This window comes from Trematomus bernacchii, unplaced genomic scaffold (genome assembly GCF_902827165.1).
Source record: "Trematomus bernacchii unplaced genomic scaffold, fTreBer1.1, whole genome shotgun sequence".
Classification (NCBI taxonomy): domain Eukaryota; kingdom Metazoa; phylum Chordata; class Actinopteri; order Perciformes; family Nototheniidae; genus Trematomus; species Trematomus bernacchii.
Window position 1 is genome coordinate 3,806,944 of NW_022987839.1, and position 27,005 is coordinate 3,833,948.

The 27,005-nt window shown below is 39.4% G+C and overlaps 2 protein-coding genes across 3 annotated transcripts; one reads left to right on the top strand and one right to left on the bottom strand.

The window, feature by feature from the left end:
- nectin4b (nectin cell adhesion molecule 4b) lies at positions 1–22,300 on the top strand. 2 transcript variants are annotated; one of them, XM_034152984.1, is made up of 11 exons: positions 1–485; positions 6,946–7,146; positions 8,108–8,275; positions 12,422–12,700; positions 16,395–16,512; positions 18,229–18,380; positions 18,998–19,160; positions 19,304–19,379; positions 19,585–19,644; positions 20,445–20,642; positions 21,237–22,300. In XM_034152984.1, the coding sequence occupies exons 1-11, from the start codon at positions 434–436 to the stop codon at positions 21,519–21,521; spliced, it is 1,752 nt and encodes a 583-aa protein (XP_034008875.1). In that variant the 5' UTR covers positions 1–433; the 3' UTR covers positions 21,522–22,300. The 2 variants fall into 2 exon arrangements, with proteins under 2 accessions (XP_034008875.1, XP_034008876.1); XM_034152985.1 differs by having other exon boundaries at positions 21,273–22,300.
- Positions 21,666–25,611, bottom strand: LOC117500207 (zinc finger protein 705F). Its single transcript, XM_034152988.1, has 2 exons — positions 25,180–25,611; positions 21,666–23,656 (listed from the first exon to the last, which is right to left on the bottom strand). Exons 1-2 carry the CDS (start codon positions 25,463–25,465, stop codon positions 22,764–22,766), a joined length of 1,179 nt encoding a protein of 392 aa, XP_034008879.1. The 5' UTR covers positions 25,466–25,611; the 3' UTR covers positions 21,666–22,763.
- Between the last annotated feature and the right edge of the window lie 1,394 nt (positions 25,612–27,005).

Here is a 27,005-nt window from a genome sequence, read left to right on the forward strand (position 1 = left end):
CCTGTTGTAGGTGCTTCTGCTTGTGCGTGACAAACGAAGAGCTCTCTGTTTGGCCAATAGACTTATTTTTCTTTCTGTATTAGCTTACATGTAATTAGAAGTTTCTCCGTTTATCTGCTTACAATTTTGTTATTTATCTGCCGAGTTGTTCCTCCAGGCAGAATACTTTTCATTTGTAATTAAGTGAATGCACTTTACGAGTTGCACTTAATCCATATTACTACACCAGTGGACAGCAAGTGTTGGATTTTTATCAACAAGCATCATGTGTGTGATTTGAAGAGGAAACACCTGCTGAGGACCTTAAGGTGCTGCGATCACTGAGGCTTCCCGTCTGAACTTAAAGCAGAAGTCATCATGAAGTCTCTATAAAAGTTTTACAGCCGAGAAAGGAAGCTGACTCAGATATCCAGCTTTTACTTTTGGATTAGAGATGGATCTGACCGGGCAAAGGTTAAAGTACCTGGCGCTGCTGTTACTCTCTGGTGAGTTTTACGTTACAATTCACATGACAATATCACAGTTGTATGTCGTTGTTGTTGATGTTTTTAAAGCTTTTGTGGTTCAGAAATTACTTTTCTGTGCAAATTGTCAAGAGTATATGTTTTAGTTTCTTGCTCTTTTATAAAAAGGGACTTTAATATTCCTAGAGTTCAGTTGCAATATGCCTGTAACTAAATATAGTCTTTACAGTTACCTTATCGTATTTTCCAGTTCATATAATATTCCTATAATGTCTCCTATAAGAAGAAAGGGAAGGAATGAAAAGATAAAATAATCATATGGTGCCCAATGGTTACTTTTATAATATCTTTTGTGTGCTATAATAACATCATTCTACTTCCTATAAACACCTTAAGTGAATCTATAGTCAAATGTAGATACCTTAAAGGAAAAATCTATACATATCTATATTTATTTATCTATCTATATTTTCTTTTCTTTCACCATACAGAAATGTAGGCCCATAAAGATCCATAACAAACCTTTTTTTATAACATGTTTTGATAAGTATGTCAGTGCTTACTGTCTAAATCTGTTTGGTTATATTATAACCTGAATACAGTTTTCTCTAAAGACACAAAACGCCTTTTCGGACATCTCTAATCTTTGTGACACAATGCATTTTCTTCTAATTTAATCTAGAATTCAATCTTAATCTAATTGATTTTAAGGATGTTTTTTAATGCCAAAATGATAACCATGTCTAGGCCACGTAGTTCCAGTGGAGGACAATTCTACAGCATTTAATGATATGTGTTAGGCAGTAGTGTGTTTACAACCTTGTGCAGAGGTTTGGGGAAGGGTGTTCTTGTTTCAAAGACATGTATCAACTCCTGTGCTCAAAGTCTTGAATGTTTTTCCCAGTTTGGCGTGGAAGAACTAAACTCAGCCCTTACATCTACCCAATCCAAAAACTTGGAGAATTCTTCTTCTTGTTTCTGTTTCTTTTTGCCCCATTTGCATTGCTTTATGTCTTAATAGTTGCATTGACAGACAAACTTAATATAATCATTGCCAAAAAACGAATCCTTATCTATCGTGCTTATGAAAATAAAGCCTAGGAACCTCTGAATCTGAATGTATTGTCCATTGCTCCTGCAGTGGCTAAATGGCAGCTAATCCCTTCAGCCAGTGGACCGTCTTCACTGAACCTCATCATAGCAGCAGATCAACACCCGTTTTCTTTAAACTAAGTGTTCAACAATAGCTCATGGGTGCAATGTGAGGGTGTCCACCTTCTGTTTTGTCCCTGCAGGTGTGGAGGAAGAGGCAGCATGACAGAATGTGGCTCCGTCACATTCTTACTTTTAGTCAAAACATGAATCAGAACTGATTTCCCAACCTGCGTCCTCCTCTTCATCACTGTTGATGCACGGATGTTTTTCTTTGCGTTCTTCAGTGGAGATTAAACCCTGCTGTCCTGCTGCTTTAAAGCATATTGACACCATTGTTTTTCTTTAATCCTGCAAGAACATGTGTGATAAAGTTACTGCGATCCACAGTGAACAGGAAAAGCCTGTAGAGCAGCCTTGTGACTGAAGTGTTTGTCTAAAGTGTGTGTGTGCAGTGTTTGCGTGTGAGCAGTGTGTGCAGTGTTTGTGTGTGAGCAGTGTGTGTGTGTGTGCAGTGTTTGTGTGTGTGTGTGTGTGAGCAGTGTGTGCAGTGTGTGCAGTGTTTGTGTGCAGTGTGTGTGTGTGTGTGTGTGTGTTTAACTCTTTCTTTTACTTTGCGTTGTTATCTCTGTTGACTCTCACCTCTGTCTTAATTTCTCTTTGCCTCCTTTTAGTTTCAATCTTACTGTGCATGTCTAACATATGTTGTGGTGGGTGAACAAAGTACATTTACTCAAGTGCTGTACTTAAGTACAATGTTGAGGTACTTTACCGGAGTATTCTCAGTTTATGCTACTTCATACTACTACTACATTTTAGAAGCCAATATTGTACCTTTTACTCCACTACGTTACTTGACAGCTCTTAGTTACTAGGTATTTTTAGATTTAGATTATTGGCTTATACAAAAATTGAATCAGTTATTAAATAAATGATGACATATATGTATAAGTTAAGATACCCAGCAACAGTATAACGTTATTCAAATGAGCTCCTCATTTACCAGCTGTGATAAAAGCACATCAATAATCATAATAGTAACTTCACAACTCAATATATAAATAATAGAATAATACAGTGTATGATTCTGAAATGCGCCATTACGAAAACGTTCACTTTTGGCACTTTAGGTATATTTTTATCCCAATCATTTTTGCAATTTTACGTAAGGAAGATTCTGAATGCATTACTTTTTTCAACGTAGTATTGCTATTTTTACTTAAGTAAACAATCTGAGTGCTTCTTCCACCACTGATAAGACGCCATGTGCCCGTTGCACATTTTTTATCTCTAAGAAATATATGTTGTTTTTCTAAAAATGGTGCACGAAACCTAATATCTGCCCAGGATAAATAGTGTATTCTTCTTGTGAAGGATACTGATTCTCTTTCTTCTCCTTTATTGATGGGAAAGTGTTCTTCTCCTCTTTCTCTTTTACAACTCTCCTCTCCTTCTCTCCCTAATTAGGTCACCCACACTGTAGTCCTTTGTTGGCCTAATTTAAACCCGCCGCTCAGTTGGTGTTCCCGACTGTGTGGGATTTTATCTGTGGGAGTTCGTGTCCCATATCGACTGTATTGTAATCATTACTCGAGCTCATGAATGAGTAACCACAGAAAACAGTGTTTCCCCCCGAGGAATCAAAGGGCAAATGTTTGGTTTTCCCTGTTAGAGTTGTAGAAGCATGGCTCTCTCACACCCTGCTCACTCTGGATTGTGTGTCACTCCCACGCTTAGACTGTGTGATAAAAGTCTTAGTCATTAATCGCACCGATGACAGCTTTGATAGCCTCACTGATAGGAGACTACAAAGTCACTGAAGTGCTGTAGCTTCTAAAAACTCTCACTTTGTCGGGTTAATATTGATTACTCGTTCCCAATTTCTTTAGAAAATGTAGATTTTCATGCAAAAACTCTTGTAACATTTAAAACATTGCACCTGTTCATGCTAAATAATAAGTAGAATTCTTGCACACTGTTTATTTATGTTATAGCGTTTGTGTCATGGACATTTTTGGAATGAAATTCACATTATTAAACAACATCTTTGTACTTACCAGGGTTCTTACGGTCATTAAAAACCTGGAAAAGTCATGGAAATTCAAAATGCTAATTCCAGGCCCTGGAAAAGTTTTGGAAAAGTCATGGAAATGTAACTAAAGTTGCATCAAATATAATTTATATTTGATCTAATCGCCGAAATAGTAATACTATAATGATAATAAATACTGTATCGTATAGTAATGAAATGTAAAATGGCATTTAACTGACGAGGTATTTTGCTGGTGAGAGATTTGAGTTGCTTTAGCGTGTAGAAGCTAGTAAGCCTACTATTGGATTTGTTTTAGATAGGCACAACATGTTTCATATGCAGACCTTATTTTCCTGTTCTATGTTAAAATAAACCATTTTCAGTGGTACCGCTGAGAAAGAGTAATTATTCATGGAAAATTAGATAAAGGTCATGGAGAAGTAATGGAAAAGTCATTGGTGAAAAAGTGTATGAACCCTGACTTACTTGTATTAAATATATGTTGTAATTACTTGTACTACTTCTACTCAAGCCACACACGGCAACAACCTATCAAAAGGAATCAAATACTTGGGGAAATAACCACATAAAAGTGTAATTTAAAAACAGAAACATTAATAATATAAGGCAAACATCATAATGTATGTCAAGATCAATGGAATACACATTAAAATAGAACATTTGATATCTTATAATATATTAGAAGGGCAATCAATAAACATTGTTTTTAATCAAGAGGATGCTGAACCTGATTGCTGGTCAGACAAAAAAACATATCTAATTCTAAAAAAAAATATCATAATCTTGATAATAAAAAACATCCATTTATTTATAGACTTCTGAAACTTAAATAGATTACGACAAAATAATTCAATATCAAGGAATTTTTAAGTAAAAAATCAGTCAGTGTGGAAAAATAGCAGCTGAATCATCATGTAACATAATTGTTTGTTGAGAGTCTGTTCACAAACAGAGCGACGTTTCTATTTTTAAAGGGAGAATTAAGACTCATAAAAGCACTATTGTTCCTGTTGTTTGCTCCGTCGCCTCACAGCTTGAAACTCATCCTCCACCTTCTTTGTGGACTTTGTTGCTCTTTGTCTGCGTGCCATCAGACGAGCAGGTTGGGTGAACCGGTGACGTCCATAAGGTGTGAATGTGTTTACCTGTCTACATGCAAACCTGTCTGGGGTCAACTTCAACTCCAGCCCAATGCATTATGGGAAAATGTCAGGGGCTTTGTATAGGAAATGAATGCTTTAAGATGTACACATGTGGCATTGTTGTCTAGAAGGAAACATCGTGCTAGCTTAAGGTGGAAAGAAATTAGAGCTTCAACTAGCAATTATTTTTAAATATAGCATTATCAATGAATCATTTATAGTCTAGGAAGTTTCAGAAAGCGTTGGGAAATGTTCTTCACAAGCTCCCAGAGCCTACGGGAATGCCGTCAAATTGCTTGTTTTATCTGACTTACAAAATAAACCCAAATATATTTAACAAGAAAATGTTTGGGAGCAGCATTAGAATCACCAATATGGTCCTGACTGAGTTATCTTCACAACTTTTGGAGAGAAACCCCTTGAAAAAATATATTCAATGTCCTCAAACGGATATTTAAATTATTGGCATGTACTGTCGAGAAATCTGGACGACAATTGAATAAATGAACATGACATTTTGTGCAGCTTCATCAGGACTTTGCGCTTAGTGCCAATTAGCAAATGTTAGCATTAATTGTTTTACCCCTAAACTTTGTCATGCTAATATGGTTGTTTTAAACACGATAGCATGCTAATGCTAGTCTTTAGCTCCAATTCAATGTTGTACAGGAAGTGAGTCTACATTTTGTGGGCTCAGAACAGTCTCATAATACACACATGCACACAGAAGGATTCACACTTGTATTTCATGATCCACAAAAGGATTCACACTTGTATTTCCGGATCCACACTTGTGTTTGTCAATGCACACACAAATGTGTTCCGTTTCATATACATGTAAATAAAATCCAAATGCAGAAAAAAGTTTTACATATGTATTTTTGATCCTCACATATTTGTTTTCCGTTTAAAACCGCTGCACCTACAAACACAACCCGCTCTCTGTGCATGGATCGCTGTGCATTCGTGTGTGGGTTTTTTGAGACTCCCCTGACGGTCACCCGATTCGTACTTGTAATTTGTTCTATCTATAGCCAATCAGATGTCTCCTCAATTCTAAGCCAATCACATGAGCGCGCCCCCACGAGGGTAGATTTCTTGCGTTCATGACGTAGCGCTTCATGTACGCATTTTGCGCTGTCCGGAGCTGACAGGTCCATGGAGCCTGCCTGCAGGCGCTAATCTCAGGACACTTCCACTCTCAGTACATAGCCACTTTCCGAGCAGGAAATGCACGCAAATACAAGCCTTTATATTATTAAGGTACACAGTGCCACTTTCTGAACCATTAATGAATGCTTGTGTACATAAAAACGGCAGGCAAAACCGTTTTAAATGTGTGTTTCCTGTATGGCGAATACAGCTGCTTTATTTATGTCTGTATGAAGTTGTTGTGAGTGTGGAGGGAGCAGCTACAGGTTAGCTTAGCCTAATCGATCAGTGCACTACGAAGCCAGTGCTAGACAGTGAACTGTCAACGGGGGGAGCCCCGCCGGTCATTATCGGCCGATATTCACTCTTAATAGTTTGATCGGTGCTCTCTATAAAGGCCGATCAGGAGAGCTGGATCTGATCGATATGGACATAAACACGAGTGAAGTTTTAGCGAGCTGCATGAGAAACTGACGGGCTGTCAGGAGAGAGGGAGGGAGAGAGGAAAAGAGAGGATCCATTACTCCCATGTTATTAGCCATATCCGGTCATAGTCCGGTAATTACCTGCTAACGGAAACTCTGCTACACAATTCTTCTTCTTCTTCTTATTATTATTGAAACATGACCGGTAAGTTTCAAATTTGTCCGGTAAAATAAATTCTGTCTGCGGAAACCCGGGTTACCTTGGTTGGTGATTGGCTAATGGTGACACAAGCCAACTAATCGTTATGACATCATAAAGTGTCCAAAATTTGATCAGCTCATTTTCAGACAGGATTTTATATAAATGGATCAGGACAAAAAGAGAGAGAGAATCTTTTTTCCTGAAACTTTCAGAATCTCTTTACACAGAGGGGACACATGTTTATGTATAAAAGACATGAAAAATAGGTGACCTTTAAGACCTTCCTGGCACTCTCCATGTTCCTATTACAATCTCAATATCTCTGATAAAATCCTCTCTCTCTCCCTCTCCTCAGTGATCTGTGTGCAGGGAGACTTCGTGGAGCCCCCTCAGCCCGACACCTCGCTGCGCTCCTTTGCAGAGAGTGAGACCAGACTGCCCTGCCACTACCAGGTGGAGGGAAAGCAGAAGGTGGTGCAGGTCACATGGTACAAGGACCTCCCAGACGGCAGCAAGGATCAGATCATCACTGCTCACTTTGTGGACGGACACACAGGTGAGATGCAGCGGGAGGTTAACAGTGAATAAATGTACTCCATGTATATTGAACATAAATTACCTCAAATGCCAAGTTTTTGTTCTTGAAGATACACTAAAGATTACCCATACTGTCCAATTTCTAATATAAGATCAGTCACTAGAGATTGTTCAACCACTTAGAGATGTCCCGCCCCTGAGCCTATCACGTACAATGTGATGGAGGACTTGCCAATAGCAGCGCGAGTGTTACATAGTGATGTTATTATGTTACATTGAGGCGTCTCAGGTGTCTCATTTGAGTAGTATGATTGATGTTGACAGGCGCTGTGTTCAGGAGGCTGAGCTTGGCCTGTAATCAATGATAAATGATAACCGTCAAAACCACATTTCATTCCAGTTCATAACAATTAAGTTCAACTGTCTGTCCTAATTAATATTGCATCATGGCTCTTTGAATGATTTTACAAATACAACAAACCTGTATAACACTGTGATTGGAAATGAGAGCATACCATGAGACTGCTTAAAGTGCTATATATACATGTATTATTATTATTATACTAGGACTATTTGTTTTTAAGTGAGGGTTTTGGCGTCATTAAAAAGATACTGGTTTATTTTGCCAAGGAATGTTTTGTTTCCATATTATTACTATTTGGGAAATTTGTATTTTCCACATGTATATATATTTTTTTATTTTATATTCTTTAACTTTTTACATTTTTAATGCTATTTTATTTCTATTTCTGAAATATTTTGGACTGTTTATTTCTTGTCTTAATCTATCTGTCTGTCTGTCTGTCTGTCTGTCTGTCTGTCTGTCTGTCTGTCTGTCTGTCTGTCTGTCTGTCTCTTCTATCTATCCATCTATCCATCTATCTATCTATTTATTAAAAAAAAGTCTGTTTGAGCTTTGTTTAAAGAATGATTGTCATGTTCCTTGGCTTTATCTGAACTCTTTTCATGTGGTACATCAGAGTTTGGGCGTTACTCCGGCCGGGTGAGGTTCGAGAGCGGGAGTCCCACGGTGAACTCGGCTCTTCTCATCCCGAACACGGAGGAGTCGGACAAGGGCAGCTACACCTGCCACATCTCCACCTTCCCCAACGGAAACTTTGAGAGGCACATCACACTCACCGTCTGGAGTAAGAGTCATCATCTCTCTCTCGTCTTCTCCCACACATTTCTAATCCTGTCAGAGCTGCTGTAATGATGTTTAAACCATAATCATGTTGATAGAAGGGAAATCCAACCTGGGGAAATTAAGCATGTTTTCCAACGTGGCCAAAAACACTGACAACTTATCTAAATCTTTAGCGTGTGAAAAGCAAAAAAAGTGAATGTTTTTTTAATACCAAGTAACAGTAATGCCAAGTGAAATACAAAAAATGTATTGGGCAGAAAAAGCAAGAGTATACTCAATACTGCTTGTATTAATAATAGATTATATTCATGTATTCATAAGCCCCAAGCAAGATGTGGAGGGTGTTTTACAATAAAAGAGAAACCGCTTCGAACCACAGGGTTTGACTTTGTGTTAAGATTCCAAGTTGAGACTAGTACATTTGATTTATATAGCCCAAAACCACACAGGGCTTTACACCTGCTTTCCTCAGACTCCTTTAGATGTGTGTAAAGAAACACAACCGATTGTCCTATTAACCGAAGAGACAACCGTGTGGAACAGGGCAACGACAATATCAAATTAATGTACTAACATACATACAAAATATGGAACAGACAAGACATCCGTTAATCTCCATCAAGCACTTGTAAGAGTTGGCCTTCACTCTTAATATCACAGCAGTTTCCATCACTTAACTAACTCTGAAACATAAAAAGGTTAATTACTAAACTAATAGTATCAACAAATCTGGTCTTTAACACATTCAAAGTCTCAAAACAAGTAGGTTCTTCATATGTAAGAAATATCGAGTTCTGCAAACTTTTGAACTCACAAAAAAACTACATTTTCACATATTAAATATTGAGACATTTTCTATTTCTGCAGTGCTGTCATTGTCTGATTGATGTCTTTCATTTTGGATCCCCTCCTTTTTCCACTTACTGAGACAATTGCATCGCATAAGGATTTCAGTGGAGACATAATAGAGCGTGGGAAATGCTGCTTCACTCCTTCAAGTAAAACCTGCAGCGCTGCTCTGTTCTCCTTAAATTATTTTCTCATGTCGCTCCGCCATTAACGGTGACAGCTCCGTAGTAAACTTGTCCTGACACGCCAAAGATCAGACAAAACTACCGCAACACACACACTAAATGACAACCTGCAGCCACACACACGCTAACTGACAATCTGCAACAACACACACACACTCACTCACAACCTGCAGCCACACACACGCTAACTGACAACCTGCAGCAACACACACACTCACTCACAACCTGCAGCAACACACACACACTAACTGACAACCTGCAGCAACACACACACTAACTCACAATCTGCAGCAACACACACACACTAACTCACAATCTGCAGCAACACACACACTCACTCACAACCTGCAGCAACACACACACACTAACTCACAATCTGCAGCAACACACACACACTAACTGACAACCTGCAGCAACACACACGCTAACTGACAACCTGCAGCAACACACACACACTAACTGACAACCTGCAGCAACACACACACACACACACACTAACTGACAACCTGCAGCAACACACACACACTAACTCACAATCTGCAGCAACACACACACACTAACTGACAACCTGCAGCAACACACACACACTAACTGACAATCTGCAGCAACACACACACACTAACTGACAATCTGCAGCAACACACACACTAACTGACAACCTGCAGCAACACACACACACTCACTCACAACCTGCAGCAACACACACACACTAACTCACAATCTGCAGCAACACACACACACTAACTGACAACCTGCAGCAACACACACACACTAACTGACAATCTGCAGCAACACACACACACTAACTGACAATCTGCAGCAACACACACACTAACTGACAACCTGCAGCAACACACACACACTCACTCACAACCTGCAGCAACACACACACACTAACTCACAATCTGCAGCAACACACACACACTAACTGACAACCTGCAGCAACACACACACACTAACTCACAACCTGCAGCAACACACACACTAACTGACAACCTGCAGCAACACACACACACTAACTGACAACCTGCAGCAACACACACACACACACACACACACACACACACACACACACACACACACACACACACACACACACACACACACACACACATACACACACACATACACATACACATACACACACACACACACACACACACACATACACATACACATACACATACACATACACACACACGCTAACTGACAATCTGCAGCAACACACACACACACGCACACGCACACGCACTAACTGACAATCTGCAGCAACACACACACTAACTGACAATCTGCAGCAACACACACACTAACTCACAACCTGCAGCCACACACACACACGCACACACACTAACTGACAATCTGCAGCAACACACACACTAACTGACAATCTGCAGCAACACACACACTAACTCACAACCTGCAGCCACACACACACACACACACACACACACACACACACACACACACACACACACACACACACACACACACACACACACTAACTGACAACCTACAGCAACACACACACTAACTGACAACCTACAGCCACACACACACTAACTGACAACCTACACACACACACACACACACACACACACATACACACACACACACACACACACACACACACACACACACACACACACACACACACACACACACACTAACTGACAACCTGCAGCATTACAATTCCCTCGACTCTTTAAACCATAAAAGTGTAACACTAAATGTTGAACCCATAAGCTACATATAGATGCTCTGCTTTGATTTCATTGTAAAAAAATCTGGATTACTTTCTCTTTTATTCAGTGAATTGTTTTCAATGGGATTTGTGTTTATTTAGCTGGTTGTATTTAGCCATGAATTATCTCTTATTAAAAGATTAAGTAGTTTCGTCATTTCGTTTTTCTGTGCAGGATATATCCCTGCAGGTAATCTCTTCCCACATATTATCTGTCAATCAAACACGGATGACGGTGTGTTTGTGATGTCATGTTTCTGTTTATAAGGTTAGAGTCTATTAGGGTGGAGACCTTTTCTTTGTCTGATAATCCCTAATGGATAGTTCTGCTAATGCTAACTACGTGTTTTGACTTCTACGTTAATAATCCGAGCACCAATGGAAAGACTTCCCAGGTGTTTACTACAGCAAAGGCTGTCATGACCCGGGCGTGAACCACAATCGTGTTTAACCAGTTGGTGACCGAGAGTAACCGAACAGAAATGTATTTATGTGAAGCATTTTCCCACATGTTTTTAAAAATACTTCTTCTTGCACAACAATGATAGACTTGTAGTGGAGACTTTCTGAATGAATGATGTTGACAGTATCTAGCGTGGTTGGTTCTTCAGTTAGCTCCAAGTTGTGCATATTTTTCTCTATTATGTTCCAGGATGAATTAAAAGTCTTTTTTTTACAACAATATTCTTATCTGAAAAATCTTATATCAGCAACAAGATCTTAATGAGCCTTTTGCTCAAACTTGTCTCTGACGTACAAAGACAATCACTATACAAATATTTTAGTGACATCCTAGATTTAAGGAAGCCAATTACTGTCACTTTAGGTAATGTTAGGTAAAGACAGATGAACTATGAGCAGGATTTAGGAAGTATTGATTCAATCTTAATGCAGTAATTGTAAGCAATGTGGATCACAGAAGTGGTTAAGCTCATCATTGTCAATCACACAATCTTCCATCTTCAAATGCCTAAAGCAGTTAACTCAAACCTCAAACATTAATCCTCTCAGAGAATGTTAAACATCCAAGTGAAGTAAGAATAAGAAAAACACAAATCAGATAAGATGGACCTGTATGGATCGCCGTAGGGAACTTCAGGTGTTTTAGCAGCAACAGAATAAGACAGAAACACAGATACATGACAATATACACTGGGATAATAAGTAAAATAATAAAAAATAAACTAGTAGCAACAGTATGAATAGAAATAACAAAAATGACATGAGTTAATATCTGATTGGGTGAATGTACATACAGATATGGGACAAGGTTAAATACATATTCATTTAAATGTACAGGGAGCAGCACGGGTGGATGTTGAGGATTTGATTCCTCTTACTGACCATGTTCCTCCTCCTCTCCTCTCAGTTTTACCCATCTCCTCTCTGGACCCGGTGATCCTGGTGGAGGGTCAGTCTTTCCGTGTGGCCGCCTCCTGTCGAGCGGTGGGCCGCCCGCCCCCCACTCTCACCTGGGACACCGACCTGCCGGGACAGTCCCTGGACCGGACCCAGGAGGGCGGGTCCGTGTCCAGCTACTACTCCCTGCACCCGCTGCGCAGCATGACGGGGAAGAAGCTGGACTGCCTGGTGTGGCACCCCGGCCTGGAGCAGCCGCGCCGCATCTCCAACCACCTGGTGGTGCAGTGTGAGTACAGCTGGGAGGGATCAGTGTTTTAAACTATCTGGTTTTCAGTATCAATATATATATATTTTTTTTACTTTGTTTTTATTTCAGATTCAGTTTCATTACACATACATGTTCACATTTTGGTTAACAGTTTTTCCATTTTCACTTAGCTGTGTGTGTGTGTGTGTGTGTGTGTGTGTGTGTGTGTGTGTGTGTGTGTGTGTGTGTGTGTGTGTGTGTGTGTGTGTGTGTGTGTGTGTGTGTGTGTGTGTGTGTGTGTGTGTGTGTGTGTGTGTGTGTGTGTGTGTGTGTGTGTGTGTGTGTGTGTGTGTGTGTGTGTGTGTGTGTGTGTGTGTGTGTGTGTGTGTGTGTGTGTGTGTGTGTGTGTGTGTGTGTGTGTGTGTGTGTGTGTGTGTGTGTGTGTGTGTGTGTGGTGTGTGTGTGTGTGTGTGTGTGTGTGTGTGTGTGTGTGTGTGTGTGTGTGTGTGTGTGTGTGTGTGTGTGTGTGTGTGTGTGTGTGTGTGTGTGGGGGTGTGTCAGAACAATTCAATACACTTTGATCAGAAGGTTAAAGACCCTGAAGTGGTTTGAAAGATGTGGAGAGTATCAATATTTGTAGTAATGATAATACAACAATATATATATATAGACACAATAAAGTTCTTGTTTTTGTTCAAAGTTTTTTTTAATATTGTTTATTTGAATTTATATGTCTTTAATCTATTTTATTTACTTTACATTTTTTATTCATTTTATGTTTTATTTGATTTGATTTATTTATGTTTTTCTAAAATGAAAACCCATTTTCCTCCTGGGAAAAATAAAGCGTTCTGATTCTGAACAATTGAGCATTACGAGAGTTTTACCTTTATACTATCATCAAGGTAGAGCTTCTCTTAGTGCAGAAATAGTCTTACTGGTGGAGTTTAACATCAGTGGAAGGAACAAAAGACACTTTATTTTCTGTATGTGTTGTAATCATGTCATAGTGTACTGTTCTGAAGTTGGTATGCAGAAAATGAATATACTTAAAAAATGCTGTACACCCACAGATGGATTACAATCACACAAATGTGACAAAAGAGAATGTGTGCTTTCTCGCCACCATCCACAGTTTGTTTACCGTGACAAGCTCCTTTATTTCCTGGAACAAAACAGCACAGTCAAAAAGAACAAGTGTTCATCACATCATGACCTGAGTATACTGAATTTGATCTGAAGTTCAGTGAAAGCTCTGTAAATAGTCCAAATCTCTGTGGTAGGTCATAGCATGGGCTTTGCTTTGGACTCTTCTAAGGAAATGAGGCAAACTCTTGCAACAACAAGTGTAACTAATAAGATAAATCCTAATTTTGTTGACTAGGATTGAATGTGTTCTCCGGTCAATATGTCCCTCTCACCTCTTTTACTATTGCTCCATGTGTTTCAACATGTTGAAGTATTTTATGTGGAAGCTGCCCACTTGACCAGTTCTCCCTGGAGGTAGACATATGTTAACCCATTGGGACCTTCTTGGCTAAAGGATCAATCAATCCGATAAAACTATTATTAAATGAAGGTGTGTCCATAAGGAAGTCCCAGCAGAGCCGTGGGAACACTTCGATGAAATGCAGCAGTTATTCATTCCTTATTTTCAGCTCTAGCTGTGCTTTACCTGCAATAACATGTCAACATGTCTGCAGTGTGGAGTTTCTATTACAGTCAAACAGAAGAAAAAAAAAGACAGTGATGTTGTTCGTCATGACTTAATAAGGTTAGCAGATTGCAGGATTTCCAAGATGAGCCAACCTCGATCTTGTTTGAACTTGAATAGACAACTAGGACACTTTCTAACCTAATGACTAAGACAGCATGGCTATGCTCTAAATCCACACTACAAACAAAGAAATCCTCATGGTTTACTGTTTTCAAGAAGTTTTCCAAATATTTAAATATCATTTTTTTGTTTTCTGAGATCTTTCCGGTGTCGTCTTTTCCAACCACCACGCTTTATCTAACTTTTTGCAGATGCAGCTTCACTTCTTTTCTAAATGACATTTTGGAAAATAGAGCACATCTCTGCACTGTTTCGGTATTCCTAACGTCTCAATTGGGAACACTGCATGGTGTGAATCTGCTCTAAATAAGTATATAGTATGAATTCAGGACTTCGCTCAACCTTCTCTGCTGGGCTATCAACCAATTATTTTAGCTCCCCCTGCTAATGGCTAGTTTGACCAATGACATTTGTCCCTTTTAGTTTCCATGCCAGAGATATTTGTATAGCTTATCCTTTCTGTGGAGAAAATAAATAGTTGGTAGTAGACTAAACATTAGATAATATTGGCAGGTTGCTGGGAAAGTGTATGAGTAATGCTTCGTCCTCCACGATTACTGTCAGTGCAGTCGGAGAGAAGCACTACAACTTTGGTTCCTTCAGGGCACAATCGCTCTTTGTCCAGCTCAATGGTGTACAGAAGAGTGGAGTCATGTATCTGATGACTTTAGACTTGACTTGATCCGAATCTGACTTGCTACGACTTGTAACTCTTCTTTGACATCACATTTTTGTCTTGGAATGACTTAATCCCAAATATTAAAAAGCTCTCTATTATAATTATTTTTTATTTTTCCTAACAATGGTTGTACATTACTTGAATACATCTGACAGCCAATCACATGTCCTGAGAATGAGGAAAAGATCCGTCTGGCCGTGCAAACAAGCAGACAGACATCCCATAATACCTACGATTGTCACATCTGTACTGCTTTATTTATCTTATTGCTATTTAACTGTATTTTATTACGGTGTAAAAAAGATTTTGTGTTTTATATTAGATTTCTTGTTTTTTATATTTTATGTATGCACCATGACATCAAGTCAAATTCCTAGTATGTGTGAACCTACCTGGCAATAAACCTGTTTCTGATTCTGATTCTGATTCTGAAAGACTCTAAGGTCGTCAGAAAAATGCAAAAGATTTACCTCAGAAATTAAATTGTCACTGAAAGGACATACTTTAAGAACACACATTCTTTTACTGTTAAAACTGTCAGAAATGTGATGCATAACGACTTCAAACACAACTTTAACTCAACTCTAGAATTCATTCCAAGCAGTGGGACCTTTTTGAGACTTGCAAAACATTGACTTTGTCCCACTTCTGCAAACGTCGTCAGCATGAGGACATGAAGTAATGCTGAAATAACAGCTTTAAATCTGAGGCAACTTGATCTTTGGATAAATAAAGACAAACATTTGAGTGGGTTTTATAGTTTGAAAACTTTCTTTAAAGCGGCCCTATTTTGCTTTTTTGGAATTTTCCTTTTCCTGTAGTGTGTTATTTATTTGCGCTTCTATTGGCTAGCGCTCCAATACGTAGCCCGTGATAGGCTAAGGGGCGGGACATCTCTAAGTGGTTGACCAATCGCAACAGAGCCGGCCAGCTAACCAATCAGAGCAGACTGGGCTCTGGTTTCAGACAGAGGGTGAAAAGAGGTGCTGCAGCACAGGCAGTATGAGAAAAATAAAGAGCTTTTTGAACATTAGAGCATGGAGACATGTCCCAGTAGAGACACAACATACTGATATGGACCTGAAAATAAGCAGAATAGAGCCCCGTTAAATGACCTGATAAAAATCCTAACATACAAGTTCCTCTTTGCTCTACCATGCAGCAATTGTGTACACATGTTGTGTAACTGCATGCTTATGTCTGTGTTTCTTTATCAGACCCCCCAGATGCCATCATCTCCTCCGCTACAGAGGACTGGTATGTGGGTATGGAGAACGCTGAGATGATCTGCAGCGGCGGAGGATACCCCAAACCTCAGAACATCACCTGGACGAGGTACTGTCATCTACATGTCTGCTGAAAACGCACACACACACACACACACACACACACAAATGTACAAACAAAAACACACACAAACACATTAAGGCTGTCTGGCTGTCTGACAATTACATGTTAATTCACCCCACTGCGATGCTATCAGCACTGCTAAACTGCTCTTTACATGGCACTGGAATGTGTCTCCAAGCATATATAAGCCACTGCTAACACGCATACACACGGACTACACCCCCATTAACAACAATGAAGTGTGCTTCAATCTGAAGGAGGGCGCCTTTCTATCCTGCCTCAATTCATCTCAGAATAAAAGCGGCGGTGTCGTGTTGCGCAATTTGAAGTCAGAAAAAGAGCCAGGGAGATATTTTCACACGAGGGAGGGGAGAGCGCGACACAAGGAAGAGCAGGAGACGAATGCTAAGCACTTAATCATAGTGCCATGCTTTAAATATCACTTTAATGCCTGGTAAAACACAGGGTCTGTACTTAAATTAGAGACACTGTACCAGCCATTACAGCTCCGACTGAATACACAATGATCAAATGTTGTGTGTGCTGAGTGAGAAATATTTCAGCCATGAAGCAATCTTGAAATATTAAGATTATTCTGGATTAAAGCTTTTCAACCTCGCAGACCCATTGGCGCGATCATCAGTACAAACTCATTCTGTGTTTAACTCCAGAGAAGCTCGTTTTCAACTCCTAATACGTCAATATATTGGGAAATGTACTTGTTAACTTTATTTTGGAGCTTTAGATAGGAAGAGCAGTCCCACTCTTGTGTCTCTACAGTAAATATGAAGCTTTTAACTTGCATATATTTATCTTAGCTTAGCATGAAGACTGGAAACAAGGGGAAAGTGATAGCCTTGCTCTGCATACATGTAACAAAAAACACCAACCTGCATCTCACTGTTTGATGCTTTGATAACTCCCTTACAAAGATTGTGAGGCAGCACAAAACGGATAAGAATCTTTTTGGCTGCTAAAAGTGGATTTCTCACTGTATCTGTATCATTTTCCACCATCTCCTCTGTGTCAGATGCAATCTCCACCTGTGACTCTTTTATAAAGCGCTGGTTAGAGAAGCTAGGTGGGGTTTTGAGAAAAGAAATCTGAGCTGGCTCCAGTTTGGGGGGGGTGCTGCTGCGGCACGGTGAAACCGATGCAACATGACCCCCTCAGTGGACCTGATCAGAAACTGGCTCTCCTTTATGTGGCCTGTGATGTCTTCAGAGGGGCTTGCCGGACCTGCTTAAATCCCTCAAACCTAGTATTTATTGGGTGTATTCACATCAATGGGCGCCAGTTTGTAAGCCCAGCCGGTTTTGGTTCAGCTGCAGGTGAATTGGTGGTTACACTCTTTGGTGAACCTGATCCTGTGTAGCATTTATTTTTGCAGAAACACTCCCGTCATGCATGCCAGTTTTTTTGCACACATAATGCTGTTTTGGTTTTTACGGAAGAGGATGAGGGCCACTCTTCTTGACACATCCCACACATTTTTTCTCTTGTGGCCCTAATCCTCTTTCATAGATATTTGTGTGTTCTTCTCAACACACATATTTTAAACTGGAATGCAAGATTGCACTTTGTGTCACCAAAATGAGTCACAGCTTTTGTTTCGGGCATTGAGTCACAGGCTTCTGTATGTTTTGATTGATGAGTCCATGTCATGTGTCAATAGTGACATTTTGCTCTGATTGTTCACAGGAAAGGAGGGGCTTTGCCGGATGGGGTGTCCATGGTTGGAGAAAAACTAGTTTTTGGGCGGGCCCTGCACATGAATGACAGCGGGGTCTACGAGTGTGTGGTCAGGAACGAGGTGGGAGCAGGAGCAGCAGAGTTTACAGTAACAGTCACAGGTAAGTGCACTTCAGCTTTGTTACTAGTTAAAATCACAAAGGTTTTAAAGGGGAAACTCTCCGGCTACTGTATGCTTTGCTGGTATTGTAGAATAGGGACATGAGAGGACCAATACATGGATCTATAAGTACAATTGAGTTTTAAGATAAGACACTAGAGGCAACACTTTTTCAGTTTTGGGAGTTTGGGCTATTTTGCTTCTATAACATCCCTTCTTCCAGGTACATTTTTTTCTTCCAAATACACAATAAGGTGTTTATTTTAATACAATTCACAATCAAATGTTAAGATTTTTACGTTGCATATCTTTTAAGTGCATTTAAAAAAAGAATATTTAACTATAAGATAGTTAAGATAGATAACAGAAGATAACATAACTTCACTTAATGTAAGTAATAAACTGTGAAAGTCGTTGTCATATCAGTTAGCAAAAGTAAGTTCTCCTTTGGATTTGTAGTAATTGTGCACAATTGCTGCCCTCTAGTGGTGGATAGAAGGCATGAACAGATCAATCAGGATCAAAGATTCTGTATAACACGACATCACTGTAGTGTTTGTTGCTGTGTTTTATGTAAGAAAATCTCCTCATGTCTTCCTGTCCTTATCCTTCTTTCAGAGACCAGACGTCAGGGTGAGACCCCCGTCGAAAACCTGCTTCTGATCATCATCGGGGCGTCAGCCGGGGCGTTGGTCCTGGCGCTGGTCCTGGTCGTCCTGCTGGTTAACCGCTACCATCGACACAAAAACAAGAAGCTTGAGATGGAGCTCAGCGAGAAAACGTAAGCCGACCCACAAACGATGTTTTTTCCAGGAACTGAAATATACTTGTATTTATTTCCTGTAGTGTGATGACAGATGTGATGTGAATGTTGTTGTGGGAAACTGATGTTTAAAGTTCAAATTCGCTGTCTTTTTTCCCCAGGGATGAAATTCAAAGCTTCTCCAGACAAGCCTCCTTTAGGAGACTCAACTCAGTCAGCACAGACCCCAGAGTGCAGGTACACACATACATACATACATACATACATACATACATACATACATACATACATACATACATACATACATACATACATACATACATACATACATACATACATACATACATACATACAGTGTTCATAGACGTGCATTATTAATATCTCGTTCTGTGTGAATTTTATTTATCACTAACTTTTATTAACTCTCTTTTTGTTCCCCCAGTCTGAAGATTACGGCTTGCTCAGAGTAGACAGCCGAATGAAAAACAGCGAAATCTCTCTGGTGAGTCCAACACTCTATGACATTTAGTAGTCTCTGAACATTTCATGACATTACACCCCATCTTGCAAAAGGCCTCGCTCTTACCTATTGAAAACACTGTTGAAGGCGGACCTCTCCTCAAATTGATCCAATCTGGTAGAGCAAGCAATAATTTGCCGGAAACCCTGATCATCCAGCTATTCAATTTGATTTTATACAAACAACATACTGTTCTTTCCAAACTTTGCATAAATGAAAGATTATCCATCATGAAACTGCTGTCAAACATACTGTCCAAAACAACTTCTGATTTACCTGAAGTCCTGTTACTCAATATTCTTCATTCAGTATTCTGGATTCAATGGCAACATCACGTCCCATTCAAAGACAGAATTTTCTTTTAAGCGTTTTTCACTGCGAAAGTAAGAAACATCTGGTCTTGAGGATCGATTTTCCAAATTTTGAATGAAAAATATTTACAGTTGCTCCATTGGCATTGTTGAGATGAGTCAAAGTTTCAAGGCTTTTATTGTCATTTGTTCATAGCTACAGTGTAGTTATTATTGAAAATCTTAGGTCACAGGCTCCTCCAACAGTGAAACACAATAAAACGGATAAAATAGTACAAGTTAATGCAATAAAATAGAATATAATAGAAATAGAATATAATAGAAACAGTGCAGAATAGTCTATAATAATTGGAATATTGATATATATGAGTTGCAAACAGATGAATGTTACGTATGTTCTTTCAAAAGTTCAGGTTGAGGTTCAAACAGCTGTTTTCAGTGTTGTGACTGTTTGGGTCCGCTCCCTTTTAGGAACAGCCCATCTATCGAGGCAGCCAGTCCACTCTGGGGGGGAAGTGGGGGCCCTCGGGGGTGGTGGAGGTGGACGAACTGGGACGTCCCGTTGTCTGGCAAAACGGCAGGGAGAGCCTGAGAGGAGCAGAGCTGGAGGAGAAGGAGGAGCGCAGGAGGAGGGTGGAGTCGTACCTGAAGAGCAGCAACATGTCGCTGGTATGTGTCAGCACCTGAGGGATTACTCCATAAAGCAGCCAGTTTCGCTGCGGATGTGTCATACAGTATCGTGTTTTACTTACTGCCAAATTGGCATCATCACTGTCAGACATATTCATAGAAACAGGAGATGACACACTGCAGACAAACTTCATATTCAGCAGCTGGGATTTATTTTAGTACAAGTTCTTTGTCTGGTTAGCTCCGTCTGTTTTCCAAATCATCACCTTTTCTTTGATTTATGTACAAATAGGATAACATATACCAGTAGTAAAGTATACATGTGGTCTAAACTTTTGGACTGATTCCAGTGAATGCATCATAACCGTATTTAGTCTTTATTGCTACCTTGAACACAGTAAGGGTTTAATGCATTTTTTTCTTTGTGTGTTTGTGGTTTTTTAAGTTAAGTATCTGAATACAATTCACCCCCAGTGTTTTCAGGTCATTGTATATTGTCAGTTACATTTAACTAAGGACTTTTGGATCTTGTACCATTTTAATTTATGAAAAGGCATAGGCGTAAATTGTATCTACACCCAGACCTTTTATCATCAGAGAAACAGTAATGTGTTTTTATGCTGTCTAAACCAGGACTCAGGTCTGCCCTCTTCCCTGGTTCCCCTGAAGGCCCAGCAGGACGAAGGCGAGGGGCCCACACAGCCGGACCCGCCCCCCCCCAGAGAGGGAGACTCTCCACAGGGGGTGGGAGAGGACTGGCCCCCTCCCCCGGTGGTGGAGGGGCACGAGGAGGAGGTGGGCAGCAGCTCCTACATCTCAGAGGCCCTCAACAACCACTTCTACTACAGCAACGGGATCCTCAGGCCGAAGCCACACTCCAACGCCATCCTGCTGCACCCCCGAGGACAGATCATCTAAACACAGAACATTATGGCTTTATTAGACAGTGGAGAGATAATAGGAAATAAGGGCAAGGTTCCTTACCAGACAAGAACCAGAGATGTTATGGATGACCACCAGTGTGCCCAATATTCGGACATTTTTCTATCCTCATTAATTTGGTTGACAGCATGTTTTGCCTTTGTTAACCACAATAGCATGTAAATTAGAATTCATTTTCTCCTTGAACGTGTAAGGAATAAGGTTCCTGTTACAAGAATGTTTACTGTTTTAACTGCAGGGGGCCGAAATCACCCAACCTCTGCTCTGGTGACTTGTACATATGTAAATCCACAAAAGGGAGAGTCCCAATTTATCCTGACTGCCAACATAAGGTGCCTAGTTTACAATCCTTCAGGGAGGAACATCAAGACAGGGACACAGTTTCTGAGCTCTAATGCCTGGTCATATCAAGAGTCAACTGTCCTCAAAGCTTTGGTATTTTCAGCCTGGATGCAGCTGATGTGTGTGAATTTGTGTATGTAACATATGTATGTAAATAAGGAAGAGCTATAAGGAGATACTGTATAAATGTAAGTCATTAAAGGCCAACTACAAGAATGTCAAAAAGGGTGCAGACCTGAACACAGACGGTTACTCTATGGATACAAGCAGCTAACTGGTATCCATAACCAGACCCAAACAGCAGAGCAACGATCTGTATCAGCGTCTCGGTTGTGTCGAAATGTACATTTTTTGTTTTTCTATGAAATTGAAAAAGAGACATATACATGTTAAAAGGTTTATTTGTAAAAGTACAGCGTATGAGTCGTTGTTCTTTATTAAAACTTCAAACAATTTAGTTTGTGTTACCTCAAACATGAAGATGGAAGGATCATAGATCACAGCTGCTGCAGAAACGCAACATTTTTTAAACTTATATTAGATTTCCTGGTTTACAAGTTAACATCCTCATTATTTCTGATAACTGAAATAATGTTCATGTGTAGATTTGCAAAGTTAACCATCGTGCGAGAGGTGCGGGATGTCCCCACATGTTTGTTTTCTTTATGAATCTCTTAACTGGCTGGGTTAACGAACAGTACACAAGTCCAAACATGAGTCTTTACACTCCAACCTATGTCAAAGTTAAAATATATTTTAAAATAAAGAACAAATGCACAGTAAAATCAGTCAGCTACATTACTCTTTAGTATTATAAAAAGGGAATTGGTTAGTTCATCTCGACACACATAGTTCTAGCTTTTCGCACAACAATCTTCAAACTGCGTTTTGGTTAAGACTAGCCTCTCTGTGAGTCCGCTGGTGAGTGCGCAGGTTGCTCCTCTGAGAGAAACACTTTCCACACGTCTCGCATGTGTACGGCTTCTCTCCCGTGTGAATCCTCTGATGAATCTCCAGATGGCTGACGCGATCGAAGCTTTTACCGCAGAACGGGCAGATGTACCACTTCTCCTTAATGCGGCCACTCGCTATCGTTTTATGCAACTCGGGGTCGTTAAAAAGAAAGAATCGGCTGTCCGGGTTAAAAGCTGATAAGTCTTTAGTTGGAGATTGTTTATCTGGGCAGAACCTGATGGACACTCCTCTCTCTGGGTTTAATGCTTCTATAGTTTGACTTGGCTGAGCTTGGCTTAAAGTCATGGTTGATTTACTCGATGCACCTTGTCCATCATCCCTCATAAACCTGTCCGAGTACGCTGCCTCGGAGGAACTTTCAAAAATGTCCAAAGCGTTCTGAATGAGCAGGATTTCTGAGTCCAGATGTTGTGCCAGCTGCTTCGGCTCAAAGAAGCAGTCCGAGTCGTCCGCAGTGTCGCTGTCTCCCACGGAAACAGACGACCACTGCTGGCTCTCTTGTTCCTCCATCGCCTCGACAGGTTGGAGGTCCACTTCCAGCTCAAGGTGACCATCGTTAACGCTGTGATCCGTTTCCACAGTCTGCTCCACGATCTGAACGTCGTCCTCGTCCTCGAGCTTCACTATTAGGTCTTCATCGTCATCCTCGTCACTCAAACAGAGGTCCGACTTGAGCTGCTCACATTGTATCTCTTCTGTCTGTGATGGTGATGTTTGGTGATTCGCTGAAGTGTCCGCCTTCTCTCTGACGCTCTGATCAGAACACAATGTCTGCACTGAATCTAAAATCGGCCCTGAAATGACAAAGCAGGTGCATTTTATAACAGGCATTTAATTAGACAGCTCCATTGCAAAATATTGTTGTAAAGATATTTTTTTCTATGTGACAGATGTGCCAATTTTGGTCAAATCAACTGTAGTTAGTTTACAAAGACTGGTACACAAGTGAGTTGTTAAATTAGGATGATTCTGGTAGTATGTGCTTTAACAAAGGTGAAACTATTTAAATTTCAAGTGAGGTTTCAAAGCTTTCAGATCAACCAGTTTAGGTACAAAAGGGCCAACAAATGTTTCTGCCAGACTTGTGGTGTCTGTGGCTGTGACATAACGAACACAGTAAACATGTACTACAAATAGTGGTAGCAGGTAGACTACTATAACTATAAACAGTTGTAAAAGTGTAAAACGGATTTCATAATATCACAGAGAAAATCCATGAGAAAATCACCAAGACCTCAATGTTTGACATTTTTGCATGATAAATAACTTTTGATGATGGACACAATGACGTTTTGTTTCAACTCTAGAATATATCTGTTAAGTTGTACACCTCATGTATATTGTTTCATGTGAAAATAAGTTTGCACTAGTAACATTTTGAATGCAGGACTTTGAATTGTGACAGAGTATTCCTACACTCTGGTATTTCTACTTTTACTCCAGTACATTCTTTATTATTTATCGTTAGCAGTGGTGTAAAGTAACTTAGTAGATTTACTCCAGTACTGTACTCAAGTACAATTCTGAGGGACTTCACTTAGTATTTCAATGTTGTACTACTGTGTACTTCTACAAGTCACAGGAACAACATTGTGCATTTCTTCTCCACTACATTTATGTAATACCTTTAGTTACTATCCAGATCTGGATTAATGCTGTGAAATATAATCAAGTGTTAAATCAGACTTTAGTTCCACCTGGAGTAAATTCACAAGCTACCCTGCCGCATACAAAGTCATTCAAACTAGCTGCACCTTTACCAGCTTTGAGAACACTTTAATGATCAATCATTATAAAACATATCATATATATTATTCTGAAATGGACCAATCTGCACAATGACTACTTTTACTTTTGGAACTTTAAGTATATGTTGATGCTGATACTTTTGTAATTTTACTTAATATTTTGAAAGCAGGACTTTTACTTTACAAAGTACATTTCAAATTAGGTATTGCTACTTTTCCTTCAGTAAAGAATCGGAGTACTTCTCCCACCACTGCACAGCCCCCATGTCCCTGTTGCACATTTTTACATCAACTTCTGATGTGTTTAGAAATATTTATTCATTTTCTAAAAATAGTGCACAAAACCTAATTCTCCCCTGAGATAAATAAAGTATTCTGCTTGTGATGGATTCTGAGTCACTTGATTGGAAAAGGTTCTTCTCCTCTTCCTCTTGTACAACTATATTCACCCACTGTAGTTACATTTTGACTGCAGGCCTTTTACTTGTAACAGAGTATTCCTACACTCTAATACTTTTACTTTTGTACAAGATCTGAGTACTTTTTCCACCTCTGATCGTCATCCTTACCATCACCGTTGGGCGGCAGCAGCAGCACGTTATGTTGCTCTCTTTTGGAGGAAGATGATGAGGAAGATGATGATGAAGACAGACTTGTAGTGTGACACCGCTCTTTTTCCATCATCAGCAGCTTTCTGTTCAGAGCTTCAATCTCGCTCTCTCTGCGGCGCAGCTCCACCTGAACGAGGTTGAACCCGTCCTCCCACAGTTTACTGATCTCCACCACAGCAGCTTTAGCGAAGATCTCCATGATGGAGGTTAACTTGCTCTGGAAAACCACACAGTTGGTCGCCATGTTGTTTCCCTCTGCGGTGACGGGACGTGTTCACTAACTTTATATGTGCGACAAATCACACGACAGTGACAACGTCTGTGGTTTACATAACGGTTGCTGTTTGAGACGGAAAACATGGGAGTGTGATACAATAGTAACAGGAAATGGAAACTGGTCATGTGATTGAGGATCTACGGCGCGGGCGGAGGGACAAAAAGGCCTCAGCAGGAAATCGAAGGCTAAAAACAAACCACACATTCAGGCTCATCCGCACTCGTTTTGCAGAATAGACCCATTTAAGCAACATTTATGCACAATATATTTGTTATAATTGTATTATAATTATTGATGTATGAGCGTGTTCATCACTTTAATGTTGCACTTGGTAAATGTGCGGTTTCTTTGAATTAATGTTTACCATTGGGTAGCTTAACATATAATAATATATAATCATGTATACATTGATTTATATTTTGTATTAATTATCTGCAATGTAGCAAGTAAATAAATCTATGAAAATAAATGTAGTGGAGTAAAAAAATACAACATTTGCCAACAAAATGTAGTGGAGTAAAAGTATTAAGTAGCATAATGTGAACATACTCAATTAAAGTACAAGTGCAACCTTTCTATTATCTTAATCACAATGCTTGAGTAAATGCACTTCCTTAACACAACAAATAAACGGTTCATTACAAACTTTAATGATAAAGATGCTATGTAAAAAACATTAAATCCAAAATAATAAGATCCAATGTTTAAAATATACACCCATGTAAGGCCTATGTCAAAATATTGAGAAACGATGTCATATCATGGTGAATGGCTCTTAAGTCAAAATCTTAAGATACTAAGTCAGAAGTAATTAGATACTAAATTAATGAAAGGAGATACTAAGTCAAAATATTGAAAGTTTTATGTTTTATGCTAAGTCACTATTTAGAGGAAATGGGCATCCATAACAAACCATACATGTAAAATCCTCCTAAACACAGTACATACTAGCTTTATAACAACCTATAATGTTGTATGTATGTATGTATGTATGTATGTATGTATGTATGTATGTATGTATGTATGTATGTATGTATGTATGTATGTATGTATGTATGTATGTATGTATGTATGTATGTATGTATGTAGGGGAGAAAAAGGTAATTAAGCTTGTGGCAAAACACTGTTTGTGCTACCAGCTTGCTGTAGTTTCATTTCATTTCATTTCAATCTTTATTTCGAACAGATTAAAAAAACAAATAAAAAATAACAAATGTGAAAAAACAGAATACCGTATTGTTAAGATACAGTATTTATCCACATTCACGATAATATTTATATATTCAACAAAAAAAGTCTTCATATTAATAATAATAATAATAATTAAAAAGAAAAAAAATCATATGTGTCCGAAAGGGAGTAGGAGGAAGCAAATGCTTATTAATTCCCACCCCTTACTTGATCAATGATTGTCCTTTAAGTCATTATGCAAGTTATTCCTACTTACATTTACATTTATACATACATATACAATAATTTCTCATCTTCAATCACCTCTCTTCATTCT